The sequence below is a fragment of the Mchenga conophoros genome, linkage group LG7 (genome assembly GCF_057382185.1).
Source record: "Mchenga conophoros isolate Kocher_MC1m ecotype Shallow Benthic linkage group LG7, M_conophoros_male_GT1.1, whole genome shotgun sequence".
NCBI lineage: Eukaryota > Metazoa > Chordata > Actinopteri > Cichliformes > Cichlidae > Mchenga > Mchenga conophoros.
The window spans coordinates 34357978-34379471 of NC_140532.1; the positions used below are offsets into that span (position 1 = coordinate 34357978).

Consider the following 21494-nt stretch of genomic DNA (forward strand, 5'->3'; position numbering starts at 1 on the left):
ATGGTTGCCCCTCTGATGGTCCTCCTTGGGCTCTCGCGCTCTGGGGGCCCATGCCTGCTTCATGCCCTGGGGGGCAGGGCTATGGCTGCCCACCGTCTAGCAGATCGTTACATCGAGAAACATTTTGAATACAGGCGCGCTCACACACACAGGTGCAGATATGGGTGCTCATAGGCGCAAACTATATCTTTCTTGGCTCCTACCACAAAGCACATTGTGCGCTGTCAGTTTTGCATGCTGCACAATAACGTTCAATATTTCACATTTACTGTTACTCATACTTATCGAGGTTATTGCTGTGGTGTTATGTTGATTGTGTTGCTCTCCTTTTGCTTGTTTTCTTTTTTTCTTTCAACAGGTGATCCAGCTGGTTTGTTTTTTTAGTGTCTTCTCTCACTGTCCCTCTTCCCCTCTGTTTTTCTTTCCCTCCCTTTCCTATACCCCAGTCATGTCTGTCCTGCCTGTAATAACTTAAATAATTAATAATAAATGTTTCATTTGATTACATTTTATATGATGAATTATGCAGAAAAAGTAGAATTGGGCTGTAAGATCTATTGCTTTGTTACCTATTCAAGTTGTGTATCATGTTTTTAAAAAGTAACTAAGTAACTAATTACTTTTGAAAAAAGTAATCAGTAAATTAACAGGATTATTTTTAGAAGTAATCAGTAATTAGTTACTAATTACTTTTTTCAAGTAACTTGACCAACACTGGTTGCCACATACTGTAGAGTAATGTAGGAAAATTGCTTCCAGTAGTCTACTGTAGAATAAATGAACCACACAATAATCTGATCTGTGGTATTATCCTGTAAAGTAGATTACACTACAAGAGCTGAGAGTAGGCCATGGTATCATTAGGATAACACAATGAAAAACAATACAACAGTAGAAAAAATATTAAATTAAAAGCTACACACAGCAAAATGTTGCCTGTAGTCAACTATAAAGGCCAGTAAATACAGAAATATACTTTAATTTAGGCCATGAAAATATTACCATACCAGAGTGCAAAATACATAACAGTAAAAGAACTGTAAATTTAACAGCAGCATACTGTAAAATGTAGACAATACAATTATGCATTATGATTAAGGACATGGTTTTATCACACTAGTGTAGTGTAATATATATAACAGTAGGAAAACTGTAAAGTTAACTTTAATACTGGCAATCATGCTGCTAATAGTCAGGAAGATTATAGCAATTTACTGTAATCGAGAGCATAGTTTCATTACAGTAACATATTGTACTATACAATATACTTGTATGAAAATTGTAAATAGGACTATTTATTTTTCCCAGTGTATTTATTTTTTATGTTCTTACAGTTTTACTACATGGCAATCAGTATGCATGAAAAAATAGAAGCAAACAAAGACTGTAAGCTAATATTTTACAAATGTTATTTTATAAATGTAAAATAATTTTATTGGAAAGCCAGTCTCATACAATTAATATAAAGTCAGTGTAAATATAAGAAAAAAATAAGTGAAAATCTGTGAAAGACATCGGAAAATGAACACACACTGTTTCTGCCTCAAGTAAATGAATGTATGTCTGTGTTGTAGGTAGATTATCTTCAAAATCATTACATTATTTTAACATTATTAACAAACTGATATTAAATCAGTGGCTAATATGGCTACTTCTATATAGTTTAACAGTTTGTGCACCCTTACAGTTAGGTGCAACTTAGCTTAACTGAGTGTTGAATATTATTATTTTCCAGCCAATCAGAAACAATGTGGCTGCGTATTTATCGTTAACCACGACTGTTATAAAAAAAATTCAAGATGAGGACGGCCAAACTGTTAAAATTAGTGTTAACATCCTTCTTTTGTACACAGCCTATGACTTTTTTTAAATAGCTGTGGACACAGAATCATAATTAATGTCGCTTCAGTGCCATCGTCACACTGAATGTTGCAACATCAGTAAAATGATCACAAATGAGAAGAATTTGCCTCAAAATGAAATCTAAACACGTACAAGACCGTAAACTAGCTGACAGTAGATGGGCTAACCCCTTTCCTCCATCGTCTTACTATGAACTTTTGCTTTCTTTATATGACTTTACGACTTATATATGACTATATATATGACTATATATGACTTTCCCCATTTTTCCTCTCCCTTTCTTTGTATTATTATGATCTAGACATGACACCAAAAATGCAATGTCAGATATACCAAGTTTAGACAGAACCAAGGGACATCCCATTTGGGTCATACATTTGCCTGAAAGGGCTAAATATGGTTGCAGTGTACCCACTAAGCAAACATAGATGAACTGTACTGTATGTTACAGATTATAGGTTCAAAATATCCAAAATATCTTTCCAGCTGACTTCAAGGAGCTATTAAAAGTATTTAGTGAAATTAAGAAAGACTGAGGAATGAAAACCGCCTGCAGGAACATCAGTTTCTCCCACTGTTATCTCGGAGGGGGCCCTCTCCCACGGCCTCGACCCGGTCCAGCACCTGGACCTGGTCCAGGTCCTCTGGGTCCAGGTGGCCTGCTTACTGGCCCTCGAGCATTAGGGTTGGACGACGCTAGAGCCACATCTTTCTGCAGGTTAACACCTTTACCAGCTGTCCCGGGTTTTGTCTTTGTTGGTTTTGGTTTTGGTTCTTGCTCTGGTGGTTTTTCTGTTCAGAGAGAGAGAAATGGTTATTGTCCACGTTGTAGTCTAATCAGAGTTATGCTTTGAAAGTCAACGCGATCATCAGGATGTAGTTCTGACCAGGCTCTGGTGGAGCAGGGGGAATGAGGGATCGGTTCGGTAGAAGGTCCTCCAGGTCTTTCATGACCTGGTTGGTGGTGTCTGCATTGTTCCTTCGATTCTTCTCTTCATCGCGAGCCTGGATTAAAAAATAGAGTTAGGCATAATAGTTTTGGAGGATCTATTAGATGCACACGATATATTGCTAAGCCTGGTCTTCGAGTATGATATGATATAAACAAGAAAAGTTTGGGAATTCCAGCTGGCTTGTTCATTGAGCAGAACTTTATGTGCCCTGAGGTGAAAATGAATGTCTCTACCAAACATCATGACCACTATCACTTGCTATGATATGATATTTTAACCTGTGTCTGACATTTCTGCTAAAAAGGTATTAATCCTATAGTTTATGCAGTTCTCAGCTCTAGAGCAAGAGCCCTATTCAGCACGTGTGCAGAATGAACTTTGGACTTTTTCTACACACCATCTTCATCTTTTTCTTCAGCTCCATGTTGGAGTTTTGGTATGCCTCGGATACTGAGTTCAAATAATAGATGGCGAGTCTGTGAAAGAGATAGGACAGGATTAATTTTCTTTTTTAGTGGCTTCAAATGAAAAAGTGGGATTTTGAGTAATTCTACACCTGCATGTAGGCCAGAGTGTGGTTTTATGGGTGTTTACACTCACACCATGAGAAGTACAGCTGGTATAATGAGACCGGGGTTAGCTGCATAGCTAAAGAGTGTTCCCATGAAGGCCGGCAGGTCCAGGTCAATCGTCTCCATGATTATGTCAAACATCTTGTCCTTTCCACTGCAAACAATAACTTACTCGCTGCATTTCATAATAGCAATATAATAGCACTTCATGTATCTTTTTTTCGGATTAATATCTGTGCTTTTTATCACCTGAAAGGTCCACAGTCAAACGAAGGTGGCAGCGTCATGATGGTGTAGACAACAGGTAACAGGCTAAGGAAGAGCACGAGGAGCAGGAGACCCATGTAGAAGTTGTTGGACTTAGAGGCCTTGAAAACTCTCTCGTGGGGGACGTTAGTGGCCATCACAGCCCAACACTGATAGTACATGGAGCTGAGGAGGCGGAGCACATTGATGCCCACCAGCCCGGGGGCATAAAATGCACCCATCCTTATATCAAAAAGGATCAAGTGAGCAGGTAAATACCAAAACAAGATTGATTTACCACCAGAAATAGGTCAAATTTAAAAACACTGAGTAGGAAGAAATATATTATAATGATCACAAAAATGGTTTCTCAGCTTTAGAGTGGCTCGATAAATACAAGGGTTGCAGGTCAGTGTACATGACGCTCATAGGTAAAGTAAAGTTTGTACCAAATCATGCCTTGATTGAAGACCAATCCAAGAACATTTCCACTGATGTCAAACTCGCCGTATGATGGCTGAAGTGATCAGAGACAAGTATTAGTTTCACAGCAAAACAGACTAGTGGGCCATAATATTTTTCAGCTAAATAAATTAATATAAAGGCACCAACTCTTGTCAAGTGGCCATGTCCCTAACTCCAGTATCCAGATGGATGAGTTATAAAAGAAATCATGAATCTTTTTGAAGGATGAAATTATCCAAAGAATGTTAAAATCATTTTTGGGCGTAGCTGTAACCATGTGTAGTTGGGTATCATACATGGGCGTCTACAGGGATTGACTCGCTTCTGGATTCTGTCTCAATTGGTCATTTATAGGAAGTGCAGTTATTGACCACTTACCTAATCCAATCAGACTTTGTTATAATCATTGGTAGAATGGCTAATAGTGAATCATTCTACAAACTATTTACTAGAATGAATGCAAGAATACAATTTTACATCAAGTTTGGTTTCATTTTGAGCCTGGCACTTCCAGACGTTTCTTCCTGTTAAAAGGGAGTTTTTCCTTCCCACTGTTGTCAAGTATTTGCTCAGAGGGGGTCATCTGCTTTTTTGGGATTTTCTCTGTATCATTGTAGGGTCTTTACCTTACCTTATAAAGCACCTCGAGGGGGCTGTTGAATTTAACTGAAACCTCTCTTATGGTGACAGTTTTTTTCAGGCAAATCCCTCAACATTCATGAAACTACCAATAGTACCAAGGACACTAGCAAAAAACACAACTAGAGAAAAATCCATTTGGATGGATAAGGTGAGAGCCAGTGTTTATGGCCACCACCTGCAAGAACATTACTTTTATGGGGAAGTTGTCTTTTTGTTTTCACCTCTACACTTGTATTTTTTTTTCACATTCATTGGTTTATGATGGTTTTATAAACAATGCTTTATAATTCCTAACCAGAGAGATTAATATTTTTGAAGTTTAACAGACTTTGTGTTTTACTATGATAATCAAGTGTCTTATAAATTTTTGTTGAGCAATGTTTCATCAAAGGTTTCATCAGATGCTTAATTCAAATATCCAGTGTCTGGTATTCCTAAATGAAATCCATATTATTACATGTTGTTTTTACAGAAGACATATTTACATCTCATGAAAGCAACAGGTGTGACTGAATGATTGCTTGATTCCATTTGGTCCTAATTTGAGGCTCCTCTTGTGCACGCTGGCTCAACATGCTATAGCTCACTTTGTAAATGTGAAATGTCCCCTGGGTAAAATGCCTCTTCCACCTCAAAAGTTACTACAATGTCCACAGATAAGAAGGGGCTGTGGAGTGTTTATATTAATTTAATTAAGAGACTTACAAATCCAGCCTCCAGGTCCCAGCACCAGCAGTAGTTAAGGAAACGTACAATCACAGCTCGGGCAAAGTCACCAATCAGGATGGTTAGGTAGGACACCTGGATGTCTGACACGGTCAGCTTCACAAACTCCTGGAACAGCACAGTTATACATAAATTTTAACACTTCTAATTCGTGCCGTTAAAAAATTCACCAAGCCTGTTAGTTTTCTGTGGTTGTGGTTTTACTTGTGATTGAGATGTTTATTATAAATGAAAATAAGTTGTCATTTGTACAATGCCCACTGCAGTCTCCCAGCATGGTCCTCTAATGACATCAGCTGGATCCATTGGAGGCGGGGTGGCTTCTGAGTCATTCATCAGACGTGAGTAGTTGGCGTAGTACTCCTTCATGGCCCAGATGGAGGCGTTCTTTATGGACTGCTCTTCCTCCAGCTGAAGGGAACAAAGAGGATAATCAGTCAGTAAATTTTCACACAGCGGACATATTGTTACAATTAGTCAAGTCAAGTCAAGTCAAGTTTATTTATAGAGCACATTTAAAAACAACCAAGGCTGACCAAAGTGCTGTACAGTAAATACAGATAAAAATACAATAGAACACAATTTCGTAATAACACCTCGCTGATAAAAATAAAATAAAAATATATAAAACAAATAAATTAAACCTTTCTAAAAGCCAATGAAAAGAGGTGAGTTTTAAGAGCGGTTTTAAAAGTTTCTAGGCTTTTGGAGAGTCTGACGTGAGGAGGTAAACTGTTCCACAGTCTGGGTGCAGCCACAGCAAACGCCCTCTCTCCCTTTGTCTTTAATTTATACCTGGGAACATCTAAAAGCATCAGGTCGGCTGACCTCAAAGATCTCCTGGGGCGATAAGTACTAAGGAGTTCTGACAGGTAAGAAGGTGCAGTGCCATTTAAAACCTTAAAAGCCAGCAATAAGATTTTAAAATCAATCCTAAAGGCAACTGGGAGCCAGTGGAGAGAGCAGAGAACCGGAGTGATGTGGTCTCTTTTTTTTGAACCGGTCAACAGGCGAGCGGCAGCGTTCTGCACCAGTTGAAGGCGATGTAGACAGGAACGATCTAGGCCAGCATAGAGGGAATTGCAGTAGTCTAGCCGTGAAGTAATAAAAGCATGGACCACTCTTGCTAGATCGTTCCTGCAAAGGTAAGACTTGACTTTGGCTAAAATCCGCAAATGATAAAAAGATCCCTTAACTACAGAGCTGATTTGTTTATCAAGTTTAAAAGCATTGTCAAAAATAACACCAAGACTCTTAATGGAAGAAGTGCAATCGGAGGTTAGGGGTCCCAAAAAGTCAAGAGAGAAGTTGGGATCTTTAGGAAGCCCAAACACAATGACTTCAGTTTTGCTTTCATTAAGGTGTAAGAAGTTAAGAGTCATCCAAGTCTTAATGTCAGACAAGCAGGAGAGTAGCGGCTGCAAAGAAACATTGCAGTTCAACCTCAGAGGGAGGTAGATTACATGGGTATATAACTCAAGGCCACTATAAAATATTGGCAGCAAGCCCTATTTTATACACAATGGAACATAAAATGTTTAACCTTTTCATGCATAGTGGTCACTACAGTGGACAGCTATTCAAAAGCTGTTTTCTTGTATTTGTGTCAGTGTTGATGATATACTTGCACATAAACCACTACATTGGACACTGATGTGTCACTCCATACCCTGCCACTCACTGATCGTTTAGTGTTACTATAGATGTATGACGTGTTTCATTGTAATTATTGCTATTTAACCCTGTCATGCATAGGGATGGGTACCGGTGTCCAGTGCCATGATGGCACCGGTTCTGATATAAACGGTAGTAACCAGACCGAAAAGCAGCGCACATTTCGGTGCTTTATTTCGGTGCTTTTTTTTTCCTGAGCTGTGATACACTTTAGATTCTAGCCAATCATTTTACGTTTCCGAGGCGGGGCCAGGTACGTACGTTCTGTTAGAGCAGAGCTACAGATTAAAAATGTCCAAGGCGAAGCGGTCAAAAGTCTGGCTGTACTTCATAGCAAAATATGCAAACTCAGCAGCCTGCAACAAGTGCTTTAAGCTGATACTGTGATACTGTCAAAGGAGGAAACACCTCGAATCCGATGAAACACCTGGCGACGCATAGCGTTTTTTTTTAAAAGCCCAGAAATGCGCCGTATTTGATAGCTTGCTGCGAGACCTCACACCGAGCACATCTACTGCGGGTGGGTTGCCTGTTATGCAACATCCCCCAAAAACACGAAGAGGAGAGTCCTGGCCCCTAGCCCTGCCAGTGTAGCAGACATGATGACGGATGATGGTGGCAGCAGCCGTTCTTCTCTGCGTGAGTAGCTAATTTACGTTGAGTAGGCTAACCACGTCATTACATTAATGCATGTAAGGTGAACTAGCAAACATCATCATAGCTACATGCGGCTGTCCTCTTGTTTGATGGCAGATGCTCCCTTCACCCTGGCTAAAAAGGCTAAAATGACCAAAGAAAAAGTGGAAAACAGTTAAACATGAGAGGTTTAGGACAAAGTTTGTGTTTTTTCCATTGTTTAAGCACTGCTTCCAGCCAAGAGTGATACCATATATGCCCCATAGCTGCAGAAAAGGCTAACATTGTTATATTTTTACAAAAAAACAGCTGAACATGAGAGGTTTTTGGACCAATTTTGTGTTCTCCATTCTTTAAGCACCGGTTTGAGCACCGTTTAAGCACCGGCACCGTTTCAAAAGTACCGATTTGGCACCGGTATCGGATAAAACCTAAACGATACCCATCCCTAGTCATGCATGAATTATGACAACCCCAATCAGGATTTTTTCTTAAGTATTTTTATGCACCGTTTCATGCCTAAAGATGAATAAAAATACTTAAGAAAACAATCCTGATTGAGGTTGTCATAATTCATGCATGAAAGGGTTAAACTCAGACTTTGTAGGTGTTTATTCAAATATTAGCTCATTTTGAATTTGACAGCAACATGTCTCAAGAATATTGGGACAGGGGACAAAAGGCTGGAAAATTAAGTGGTGCTATACAGAACAGCTAATTAAGTTAACTGGCAACAGGTCAGTAACATGATAGGGGTAAAGATAGGCAGCCATTGTCCATCCATCCGCTTCCGCTTCTCAGGGTTGCGGGGTGAGAGGCAGGGTACAGCCTGGACAGGTCACCAGCGCAGGGCTAACACATAGATGGGAGACAACCAATCGCCCTCGCTTTCACACCAATTTAGTGTTTCCTATTAACCTTTTCCCACCCTAGATAAGACTTTATTGATCCCACGGCGGGGAAATTTCTGCGTTACCTCAGCTCAGCTGTATGTCTTTGGACTGTGGGAGGAAGCCAGAGTACCTGGGGAGAACCCATGTGAATGCAGGAAGAACATGAAAACTCCACAGAGAAAGACCCGGCCTGATGGCGGAACTGAACTCAGAGCCTTCTTGCTGTGAGGCAACGGTGCTAACCACCGTGCCATCATGTTGCCTGGCAGACATTGTTAATAATTCAGCTTTGTGATAATCTACAGTACATAAATTCATCAAAAGATTCAGAGAATGTAAAGAAATTCCTGTGTGCAAGGAACAAGGTCGAAATCAATACTGGATGCCTGTGATGTTTAGGCCTTGCTGCATTACAAACAGGTATGATTCTGTGAGCAGCTGGTGTCCTCAGTTCCCAGATGTTTACAGACTGGACAGGATGCTACCCAGTGATAAATATGGCCTTACGCCCCTTTTTTCTTTTTAATTTTGTCAGTTTCAACATTTGATTTTTTTTTTTTATGTTTTATTGTGAATGAAATATGGGTTTGAGATCATTACATTCTAATTTTATTTGCATTTTAAACAACATCCCAGTTTCCCAGGAATTGGAGTTGTACATGCATTGTTAAATGTAAGATTTAGAGAAGCGCTAATGGATTCTAATGACTAAGGGTGTACACATTCAACCTTTAGAAATCCAGACAAAATAAATAAACAAGAAGAGTCTATAAAGTTTTGCTAGAGACCCTTAATTGGAAAAGATTCTCATTCAATTAAACAGTTTGCAATGTAGATGATGTACCCTAATGTTTATAATGTGCAATATTTATTTATTTATTTGTACAAACTGCAACAGCCAGAAAAATAAAATGTAAATCTTTACATGAGAGGTAAATTCTCAACATGACCAGTCAATTTCAGTAACATATGTAACTATTACTATGTCAGTGTGTTTCTCTACAAGGTTCAACTTTGGTTCAACTTTACCATAACAGAGATAAACGTGCTACTGTCTAAGTGGACAAATTAAATGGAGACAACAGCTGCAATACCTTGGTGTTGACCTCATCAAACAGGGCGAACAGAAACGTGTAGAGGTTTCCGAGGAAAAGGGCAAAGATGCGTCCGAGCTGCCATTTGAGGGCGATCCGAGGATGGTAGTCCTCCAGCTCAGCAATGGTCTCAAACAGAGGTGGACACACCAGGCCCAGAAGAGACATGACAATCTCCATCTGAAAAAAGTCAAAATTATTCATAAGCTTTTTTTTAAAAAATCTTCATCATCTTTACATGAACTGAGGTGAAGTATTCAACAGCATTGTGAGTCTGACCATTATTACCTCATTCTTCTCATACCAGCTGAGGTCGTCCCTTGTGGCAAACTCCTGAGATCTCTTCACCACAAAGTAGATGAGGTACCCACTGCCGCCGAGGCTACAGGTGATCAGGAAGTTAGCCAGGACTCTGAGGAACCTGCGCAGGTGGATGTTCTCGTCCTTCTGGTTCTCCTGCTCGTCCACAATGGACTCCTGTTCTTATCAAAACATGAGGGGAACTGACTGTCAGTAAAGCGCTTTTTTATTATAATGAGCAGTTCTAAACCCTCAAATAACTAAGCTATTATAGAGACTAAAATCACAGATAAGGTCATTTATGATGCTATTATATTTCATACAGGAATACAATTTTTATTGGCCTTATTTATGTTTATCCTCACTGTTTACTTTATCTGTGATAGAGCTAAAATGTTCTCATGTCATTAATTATTATTTTAAATTACATTAATGCCTAAAGGCTTCACCAGCAGTAAATCTTGCTAATCTGGGTCTGTTAGCCAAGGATCGCTACAAAACATTATAAACATCGGAAGCTGTAAATTATAATATAATAATATGTAATAATATGATATAAAATAACACATACATATATTTTGCACAAGTTTCCTTGTTAGACCTATGGGTCAATTCCTGTAAAAACTGCAAAAATATTGTAAATGAAGTAGATTGGATGTTGTATATATTCCATATTGAGCATCCCGAAGGCTTTAGGATTGTTCTGGTTACCTTGAAACTGGTGGTGATGGAGGCGTACTTGTTGTCAGCGGTCTCCGCATTGCCAATGAGGTAATCCCAGCTGGTGAACATCTTCCAGGCGAAGGTGAAGTCTGAATCCTCCCCATCTCCACCACCAACATCAGCATTTTTGGCCATTCTACAAGCAAAGAAAATAAAAATACCATACCTACTAACTCATCTTCAGTTTCTACATTATTTAATGATGATGATGTAATTTATAGTTAAAGACATATTTTTTCGCAAACTGCTCGGCGCTTTTGGATAAAAAGCAAATAAATGTATCAAAATATATCCCTGCATACATCCGATTTCTTAACTCTGCAATGAATCTGCGACCACCTGGTTTGTGATGTATGTGACTGAACTGGCACGCATCCACGCATGTACTGTACACTCACGTGCGGATCACAAGCATCAGGCTGTAGCCGAAAGTGCCAATGCCGACCATGAGGTAGGACAAAGGTAGCCTGAACTTCAGCACGCCGACGGTCCTCTGGTCGTTGTAATATCCGTAGAACAGCACTGAATATTTGCAGTACCCCTGAGAATGGAAGAAATGTCATTTTGGATGCCATGTTTTCTCACTTATCTTCTTGCCTATAGATCCAAAGGGGTAATACTGAAAATAGCAGAAATTTAAATGACGAGTTGCTCTGCCAGAGATCTGTCAGTTATCGTGTGCCTGTCTGTGCCAGGTGGTTTTCAATATATATTATAATATATATATTAAAAAATAACTTTTCTAACTCTTCAGATCATTATGAGTGCTCAAACACAGGAAAAGTGAATATTCATTCCAACTCAAGTGACTTTGCTTTAGCTAAAACATCTTTGATGGATCACCAAAGGTTCCTGCATATAGAAAAAGAAAATCACGCAAACACATGCGTTCAACGGCAGCACATTTACAACAGCCTCACAGCACACACAGACTTATAGGACACACACGCAAGCCATGCTTGTTCATATTAGTGAATATACACACACATAGTCAGACTTATGGAGCCTCTCTTTCTATTTACAAACAAGTGATGTTTCCACATTCTCTTCACCTGTCTAAACGAAATACCCAGCCTACATCATTAGACATACACACACAATTATGGGCACACTAAGGTTTGTCACATGGAATGTAAATGGAGCTGGCACCAGAGAAAAAAGGTTAAAGATATTTAACCAGCTTAAAAAACTACAGGCAGATGTTGTTTTATTACAAGAGACTCACAGGCCTGTCACAGGTTTAAACGAACTTAAAACACCTGAGTTTCCTAATATGTTTGCAGCCTGTTATAATTCTAGACAAAGGGGACTAGCAATTTTAATACATAAAAATGTTAATTTTACAGTACTCGATACAGTTATAGATCCAGAGGGCAGATTCCTTATTATTAAATTATCAGTATTTAACAAAAAGCTATGTATTGTAAGTATATATGGTCCAAATGTTGATGTTGACCCTCACTCTTTCACAGATTTTTTAGTGCACTCTCTGAACACCTTGATTGCACACTTATTCTTGGAGGCGACCTCAACCTTGGACTAAATGAAGAAATGGATAGGCTCAACACAACAGGAACTCAGCGCAATTGGCAGTCCACAAATATAATCAAACAGTTTATGAGCGACTATGGTCTTTGCAATGCATGGCGCTCCCTTCACCCCAGCAGTAAGGAATATACTTTCTTCTCACATGTCCATCACTCCTACTCTCGTCTGGATTATTTTTTGGTCAGCAGCTCACTGCTGAGTGACATTTCAGATACTGAGATTCACCCTATAGCTGTCAGCGATCACGCTCCTGTATCTTTAACACTAATACATAAGAAGAACGCTACACCAAGTAAAAACTGGAGATTCAATACATCGCTGCTCAAAGATGAAGACTTTATTAAATATTTTAAAAAAGAGTAGACTATAATGACACTCCCAGAACATCAGCTTCTGTTCTATGGGAAGCAGGGAAAGCTGTGATGAGAGGTAAAATAATTTCTTTCTCATCACACAAAGAAGAAAACAAAAATATTCAGAAAAAACATCAAATCCTTAGAAGAAGCCTACGCGTGGGACCAAGATCAAGAAATAATGAACAAAATATGCAAAACAAAACTAGAATTAAATGAAATTATTAATAAAAAAAAAAACAGAATTCCTAGTACAAAGACTTCGCTTGCAGAATTTTGAACACAGTAAAAAATCAGGTCGATTTCTAGCTAACCAGTTAAAAATAAAGAAAGAAAAAACAACTATATGTGCTGTTAAAGATTTATCTGGAAACACAACATATGACCCTGGAAGAATAAACAACATTTTTAGGGATTTCTATGAAACTCTATATTCACCACAAATAAACCCGTCTAAAAATGAAATTGATCAGTTTCTTGACAACGTAACTCTTCCAAAATTACTAGAGTCAAGCAATGGCACTGGATTCACCACTGACGCCAGGTGAACTCCAGGAAGCCCTGATTAGTATGCCTAATAATAAGGCTCCAGGTCCAGACGACTACCCTGCAGAATTCTACAAAGAATTCTGGACAATTCTGGCACCAGTATTCCACAGAATGTTGCAGGAAATCAAGGAAAATGGCAGACTACCACCAAATATGAATTCTGCAACATTAATCTCCTGCTAAAACCAGGCAAAGACCCTTTATTTCCCTCAAGCTATCGTCCAATATCCCTTATAAATGCAGACCTCAAAATAATCTGCAAAGCTCTCTCAAAAAGATTAGAGAAGATAACCCCCCTCTTAATTCATCCTGACCAAACTGGTTTCATAAAAGGTCGGCACTCACAGCTCTGGCACTCATCAACAAACGCACGTAGATTACTTAATTTAATAGACCACTCATGCAGTAAAAACATTGAAACCACAACATTATCTCTAGATGCAGAAAAAGCGTTTGACAGAGTTAACTGGAAATTTTTATTTGGTTTTGGAAACTCTTTCATAAACTGGCTAAAAATATTATATAATTCCCCAACAGCTTGTGTCAGAACAAATGACCAGACATCCTCCAGCTTCTGTCTCCTGAGGAGCACCAGGCAGGGATGCCCACTCTCCCCTTCACTTTTTGCAATTTTTATCGAACCACTAGCAGCAGCATTTAGACAAGATACACCATAAAATGTAAGAACGTAGAACATAAAATCAGTCTCTATGCGGATGATGTGTTGCTTTTTCTGCAAAACACACAAACCAACCTCTCTGAGGTAATTACTCTAATAAACTGGTTTTCAAGAGTTTCAGATTATTCAATTAACTGGCCAAAATCTACAGTTCTTCCAGTTAACTGCTCCCTCCATAATTCTTCTTCTGCCCCACTACAATCTGGAAATATTAAATATTTAGGTATTAATGTCCCTCCGAAGCTTTCAGACTTAACTAAATTAAACCACATCCCACTTCTAAAGAAAGTAGAAGGTCATCTGACTAGATGGAGATCTCTACCCATATCACTCATGGGAAGGGTGGCCACTATAAAAATGATGATCTTGCCAAAAATAAATTACTTATTTTTAATGATCCCGAACAAACCATCACAAGATTGGTTCAGATCCCTAGACTCGTATGTTTCTAAATTCCTTTGGAAAGATAAACCCCCGCGTATCATCTTAAAAACGCTACAAAGAACCAAGGACAAAGGAGGATTAGATCTGCCTAATTTTCAACAATATTTCTTAGCCAACAGGCTTCAGTTCATCTCAGAATGGTTAAAACATACCTTCTTAGATTAGCCCTGGCTAGATGTTGAACAGGCACTATGCAATGATCTAGAGATTTCAGACCTACCATTTATCAGCTCAAACATCAAAACATGAATGTTTTAAAAGCATCAACATAATCTCTTCTTTGACAGCATGGTGGGAGTTTCTAAAAATGACAGAGTCTTCATTAGTCCCATGCAGACGTACACCTATCTGGAATAACCCTGACATATTACAAAACAATAATATGATTAATTTTCCAGAATTGAGTTGTAAAGGAATTAAATACTTAGAACATATATTAGAGGGAACAGAATTTATTCCATTTGACAGACTAGTTGCACAATATGGGATCAACAAGAAAAGATTTTTAGAATATCAACAAATTAAATCCATAGTAAAAAAGAAATTTAACCTCAGTCAAGTTGAATTGCAAACACCACCAAGTGCGGTACATTTTTTTACTCTTAAATCCCCTAAATTATTATCTAAAATATACAGAACACTTTCTAAAATAGATGAATCAATATCCCTTCCTATTGCAAAGTGGGAAGCAGATTTGTCAGTCGGCTTAGACCAAAACTTCTGGTCTCAGATTTGCTTAAAAACCTTTAAATTGATTAGAAATCCCAGTCTGCAATTAATACAATACAAAATACTACATAGAGTGCACTATACAGGTCATCGGATGTTCCAGATGGGCTTTACATCTTCCAACGACTGCTCACACTGTCAAGGCAATACACCAGACAATTACATCCACGCTCTTTGGTTCTGTCCACCAGTGCAGAAGTTTTGGCGCGAAATATGTAAAGACTTATCAAAGTGTCTGAAATGTAACATTCCAACTTCCCCTTTAGTGTGCTTGTTGGGCAAATTGGATGATGTCACTACAGAAACTAATACAGTCCACATGGTTTTTACTGCCCTATGCATTGACAAGAAAACGGTCCTCATGAACTGGAAAAATAAAAATAATCTTAATACTAGCCAATATAGAAACCATAATATAGATCACATTAGCCTCGATACAGCCTCTGCCACCACATTAGATCAATCCCTCTGGGCTCCTTTGATCGGCTCCATCACCTAGCGGGGGTGGGTTGCCAGTGTGGTTGATGTGGAGGTTGGGACGGGCTTAGGGCGTCTGGAGACTCCCTAGGGACGTTATCCCTGGAGGGCTTAACACAGGGGTTGGGGTTAGTGGCACTGGTTGCTCTTAGAGGGTGTTCTCCTTGTGGCTGCGTGGGGGAGCTGGCCCCAGGGAGGGGCATCTTGCTCCTCCCTTCTTTTCCTCCCCATCCCCGGCTGCCTCCCTCTTCCCGCTCCAACACACTCACCCACACAAGTAGGGCCTTGGGGTGCGGGTGCGTTGGTGGTTCTTGGTGTCCGGGGCTGGGCGCTCAGGCATGTACCAGCTCACTCCCAGTGACTACTTGGCGGGGCCTGGTGCCTGTTGCTCGGTCAGGCCTCTTCCGGGGCAAAGGGGGCCCTCGGGCCTCTGGGCCTGCGGCTCAGTTCACTCTGGCACAGCTGGCTGCTGGCAGAGCCGGCGGGTACGCTACTGCAGCCCCCTCTGGCTTCTGCTCCGTGGCTACTGGGTGACCCCTCATCTGGGGCTCTTCCCAGGAGGGTGGCACGGATGCCCCTCCGGTGGTCCTCCTTGGGCTCTCGCACTCTGGGGCCTCTGGATGTCTGGGGCCTGGATCTCCTCCATGCCTGCTTCATGCCCTTCATGGCTCTCTACATCCTCTAGCAGACCATTACATGGGGAAACCTTTTGAATACAAGCACGCTGATCCACACAGGTGTGCACACGGGTGTTCACTGTTCATAGACATAAACTACACCTTTATTGGCTGCTATTTCCAAGCACATTGTGCGCTGCGTGTCCTGCTTGCTACACAACAACATTCAATATTTAGTATTTACTGCTGTTTACACTTAGCTAGATAACGTGATGGTGTTGTGTTTAGTATGTTGCTCTGTTTTTTTTGCTTGTTTTCTCTTCTTTTTCTCTCAACAGGTGGCTCAGGAGATTTTTTTTCTCTTTTAAGTGCCCTTTCTCACTGTCCGTCTTCCCTTCTGTTTTTCTTTTCCTTCATCTTTCTTTCTCCCTTTCCTATCCCTCATCATGTCTGTCCCGTCTGTAACAACTGAAAATAAAATAAAATAAACAATAACAACAAAGGTTGATCAAATGGACAAATACAGCAAGGCCGTGATGATCCATCTGGCGAAGTAAATCCATTGGGTATCCTTGTTGGTCTTCAGACAACAATTCTGACGGCTAAAGAACCAAATGGGACAGGCAAAAAAAAGAAAAAGAAAAAGAAAATAATTCATTTTGTGCTAAACTCACATTGAAGTCCATGAGGACAGAGTAGTCTTGAGCAGTATCCTGCTCTGCTCTGGGTACAGTCTTCCTGGGAATAGACCCATAGGGAAGACCCATCAGGACCTGGAGACAACATAAAACAATGAATTTGTGCAAATTTCAAATATCACCCAGCAAGTTCTTCCTGGCAACATGGCGACAAATCCCAGTTTTAACAATTAATAGTTCTTAAATGTTCTTAAATGAGAGTTTAATAAAAGAAAGGTTTTGTCTTCACTGTCCTGAAAACTGGACATGCTTTCAAAATGTGTGGATGATCAGTGTGACATTCCTAACAATGGTAAAGTTATGTGCAAGAAAGCTTTTATATTGTCCTTTTATCGATTAAAAAAAAGACTCGAGAGGGGAGAAAAAAAAAGGGGGGGGGGGGGGGGGGCCTGTGAGATCAACTCCATCTCCCAACTGCTACCTCTGAAGTCCAGTTCTTATCTTAATGAACTAACTGACCCAGGAGCTGACCGAACCACAGCGGCAGCTTGGATTTATAATGCATAAGGAGATGTTTGTCTCACGTGAAGTTTGTCAACTGAAGTAAACGAGAATTTATATGGAGGTAAAGGTAAATGGCTTCAAAGTGTTGTTTATATAGTGAAAAATGGGTGTTTGGTAATTCCTGTCTGTGTAGGTGGAGACTACATTAGGTTGGTGTCTTTACACAACCATTTAATTACAAAATTAACTGTCAATCAATCCCATTGGATTAAACAAAGCCATATTTGTTGCCTTGTAACTGGACCATCAACATCTGACCATCAACGGTACAGTGTTTACATTTACGTATTTTTCTGGGTAAGAGGACAACATGATGTCACCTCAGGGATGACCACAAGTCCAAAGGTGAATCCAAAAAGCACAAGGTTCATGCCGTACATCCATCGCAGGAAAATAAAGTAAGATGCAACGGATGACCCAAAGTGACCTGGGGACAGTGAGAACATTTTTAGTTTTTGCATCTGCCCAGAAGGAGTTTTCCATTGCTGCTAAACACAGATGAGCTGTAAACAATAAACTTACTTTCCACCTCCTTGATCTTCCTCTCCCATGGGATGCACGCTGTTCTGAAATTTTCAAAATCCCTCTGAAACTTGATCCATTTCTTAGATTTAAAAAACAAAACAAGACAGCAAATTAGAGAAGCAGAGCACAAGCAAACACAAGGATAAAATCTAAATATTGTGCCTAACCTTTGTCATCATCACTTTGTAGGCATACCACTTTCGGCCTTTCCCTTTCCCCAAAGCGCCTTCAAACTTATCCACAAATTCTTGAGCTTCCCTGTGAAGAAATGGGAAAACATTTTCATTAGAATGCAATAAACCATTTTTAAAATACAAATATCTTAGTCCAAGATAAGTTTCATGTTAAAATATGAGTAACATGAGAAAGAAGGAGATTACTTTAGGAGTTTGAGCCTCCGCTGCATCCTCCAAGGCTTATTCCTGATGTTGGCGATGAGTTTCTTCTTCTCCTCCACCTCCTCCATCAGCCGAGCCATCTCTCCCTCTGACATGGACTCCTCTTCCTCACTCGAGTTGGAGTTGGAATCTGATGAACTGGGGAGGAAAGGGCAGACGGAGTCAAATCCTGCATAAACGACTGTTAGGGAATTCAGAGGAGTCTTCAGAGAATCTTAAAGATTCATCACGAGGGTACGATGACTTCCTCTGACCTACCTGTCACCCTTTTTCTTTTTCTTCTTCTTGTCCTTGTCATCATCTTTGCCCTTGCCCTTCCCTTTCCCTTTGCCATCACCCTTCTTACCCTTGGTCTCCTCTTCTTCTTCCTCCTTCTTTCCTTTCTTCCCTCCTCCCTTCTTTCCCTTCTTTCCTTTCCCCACATCACTGTCCTCCTCATCACTGTCCTGGGCTTTGCCTCCTTTCTTCTTATTGGCTGCTCCTCCTCTCTTCCTCTTGGGAGGCTCATCCTCGCTTTCATCCTCATCATCATTGCCACCACGTTTCTTGGCCAGCTTCTTCCTGTTTGCTCCTCTACGCCCCCTGGGAGCTTCGTCTTCCTCCTCATCGTCCTCATCATCATCATCATCACTGGCCGGTTTTTTGCCTCGTCCTCGTCCCTTTACGCCTCCTCTTCCTCCCGCCTGCCTCCTGTTCCCTCTCCTCTGAGTGGCACCATCTGTGTAAACCGCACGATTGATATTCTGAGCATTTAATTAGACTCTCAACTTTTCATCGTTGTTATAAAGAAGTTCGGTGAACTGCAGTTTTATTCACTCACCGTCACTTTCACTTAAATCTCCGTCTATCTCGATGCCAACTGAGGAAGAACACAAAGACACACAATCAAAAAGAAAACAACACAATCAAGTAATCACCTCGGCTTAAACCATATCAGCTGCCTGCCCCAGAACAGCAGATATCATTTACAGACTCTTTGCCTGCAGGATATTTTAGTATCGACTGGCTTCTTGATATAAGATGATGTGTTTAAAATGCATTCAGACTGCCTATGTGGTTCTCAAGACAAAAAGGACTCCAGGCCACATGTGATTAAAAACAAAAGTACATAAAACTTTATTAACTTAACCTGGGGGTCATTACTGCTCAAGATTTCAAGTTGCAGAAGGTTTTCAACCCGTGTGATGCCAACTGTATCATATTTACTACACAGGTTTTTGTGAGTTTTTGAGACGTTCACATTATGAGTGTAATTGTTTTCCCAAAAACCTAAATAAATTACCCAATAGATTACCCAATTAAACACAAAAACAAATTAATATTTAAATGTTTTTTTATTTGTCAGAGGTTCAGTTAATTCAATCAATACTTTTTTAAAATTGAATTTTCTGGCTTTTATTTCATGAATCTGTTGAATGTTTTTGGGTGATTTTTTTTTTTAAATAACCAGTGCAAGGTCACTGGAACTTATACCAGCTGACTTTGGTTAAGAGGCAGAGTACACCCTCAACAGATCACTAATACTGGCCAACACAGAGAGACTGCCAACCACACACTCCCACGTGTACACCTCTATAATTACAGACATACTTCACAAACAAGTCTTTGAGCTGTGGAACGAAGCTCAGAGAGAACTGATGAGGTTTATTCTCCTGGAGCATGCAGTCTGCTTTTAGTATAATGTTAAATGCCAAGAAAACAGATTGATGTAAAAAAATAAATTACTATTATTTTAGAGCGAGCAGAAAGATACGCCAACACACTAAAGTTACTGATGACTACACTGTATATAAATTTCAGGACAGTAACTAAAACTGATACTTCAAGCAGAAGATAATTTGATGTTGTTCTCTTTCTTTATTTACTGCATTTCCATATGTGTTTGCAGATTTTTCAGTAAACCGCAGCATCTTTTTCGCAAAACAAAACAAAAAAAACACAAAAAAACAAATGCAAGATGCAAAAAACTTGAAAATACAAGAAGTGTTGTGCAACACTGGCTCTGGAAACTAACTCTCGTGCAAGTACACAACGTGAAAAGGGCAAGAAATAAACTGACTATAGAAACACTGGGAACTCTTTAGATGAAGAGACACAGCAGGGAGGAGGACAGGTGAAGACAGTCAGGGCACAGCAGACAATCACAAAGAGGAAGTAAAACTACTGCAAGACATGAGATAGCTGAGAGCATGTAGACAAGAAAGATTCTGAATATATTATGCAGGGAAAACACACACACACACACACACACACACACACACACACACACACACACACACACACACACACACACACACACACACACACACACACACACACACACACATCATGTATTTGCAATATTAACTGAGCCTCTTGCCCCATTCATTAGTCTGGACAGCACCTCACTGCACTATAGAGCACTTTAGAGACAGGTATTGTTACACTGCACTGATCTGTTACATGCACTTGTATTTTGTATCATGTTGTGCATTGTTGGATGTGTCTTGGGTGAGCAGACCAAGACTAATTCCTTCCCTGGGTTGCAGAAGTGGTGAAAGTAAATGTGAAGTTGAACTTAAGGAAGGAACACAACCCTAACCTGTAAAATTAGTGGGGTGGGTTTTAAAGATAGAAATATAATTTCATAATTAGTAACATACTAGTTTCATGTTGTCCCACAAAAAGATACTGCCATATTTTTTTTTGCCCTGCGTGCATCAGGACAAGAGCAACAAGAGAGAACATCCTGAGCTATAAAGCATCCTTCGCCAGCTTTGAGAGCGTTTAAAGTCGTGCAGGTTTTTAGCTACAATTACACAATTAACTCTTACACTGTGAGTGTTGCATTGATCCAAAAAGAGAAAGCAGCCAAATTACATCAGGATCAGGATGAGGCCACAAGTTAGTGGATTAATTTGAACATTAAAGAAGGAAGCCAACATGATGTTAGGCCCTAGACCAAAAGTAAAAAGGCTTGAATCGTCCTTGAATAGGTAAACCTGTCTGCACTTTCTTCAATTACCAATGAAACTAAATGAATCCTCCAGTCCTCCAGCCATTAACTTACCTTCTTCCATTTTAGCTGCATCACTTTTTCTCGGCATGATGAAAAATAGGACGTGTCTGACTCTCTCCGTCCTCTGCAGCACTTACAGATCCCGACCTCCTCAGCTGGCTGACTCTCCTTTGCCTTGGATGCCCGCC

The 21494-nt window shown here is 40.0% G+C and overlaps 1 protein-coding gene across 1 annotated transcript; it reads right to left on the minus strand.

Moving 5' to 3' along the window:
* Positions 1–1091: 1091 nt before the first annotated feature.
* tmc2a (transmembrane channel-like 2a) lies at positions 1092–21494 on the minus strand. Its single transcript, XM_085279018.1, has 20 exons — positions 21358–21494; positions 19129–19167; positions 18567–19026; positions 18291–18446; positions 18078–18168; positions 17908–17989; positions 17706–17812; positions 16858–16956; positions 11186–11328; positions 10776–10923; positions 10053–10241; positions 9765–9944; positions 5720–5878; positions 5447–5575; positions 4084–4151; positions 3638–3877; positions 3417–3542; positions 3214–3292; positions 2751–2868; positions 1092–2655 (listed from the first exon to the last, which is right to left on the minus strand). The coding sequence occupies exons 1-20, from the start codon at positions 21392–21394 to the stop codon at positions 2441–2443; spliced, it is 2865 nt and encodes a 954-aa protein (XP_085135144.1). The 5' UTR covers positions 21395–21494; the 3' UTR covers positions 1092–2440.

Bases quoted from the DNA above. Each gene is read 5' to 3' on its own strand.
- tmc2a (XM_085279018.1), bottom strand. From the start codon at position 21,394: ATGCCGAGAAAAAGTGATGCAGCTAAAATGGAAGAAG. The intron at 10,924-11,185 runs GTGAGTGTACAG...CTTTGCTTGTAG, and splicing joins CTGATGCTTGTGATCCGCAC to AATGGCCAAAAATGCTGATG. The intron at 4,152-5,446 runs GTAAGTCTCTTA...TGATCACTTCAG, and splicing joins GGGACCTGGAGGCTGGATTT to CCATCATACGGCGAGTTTGA.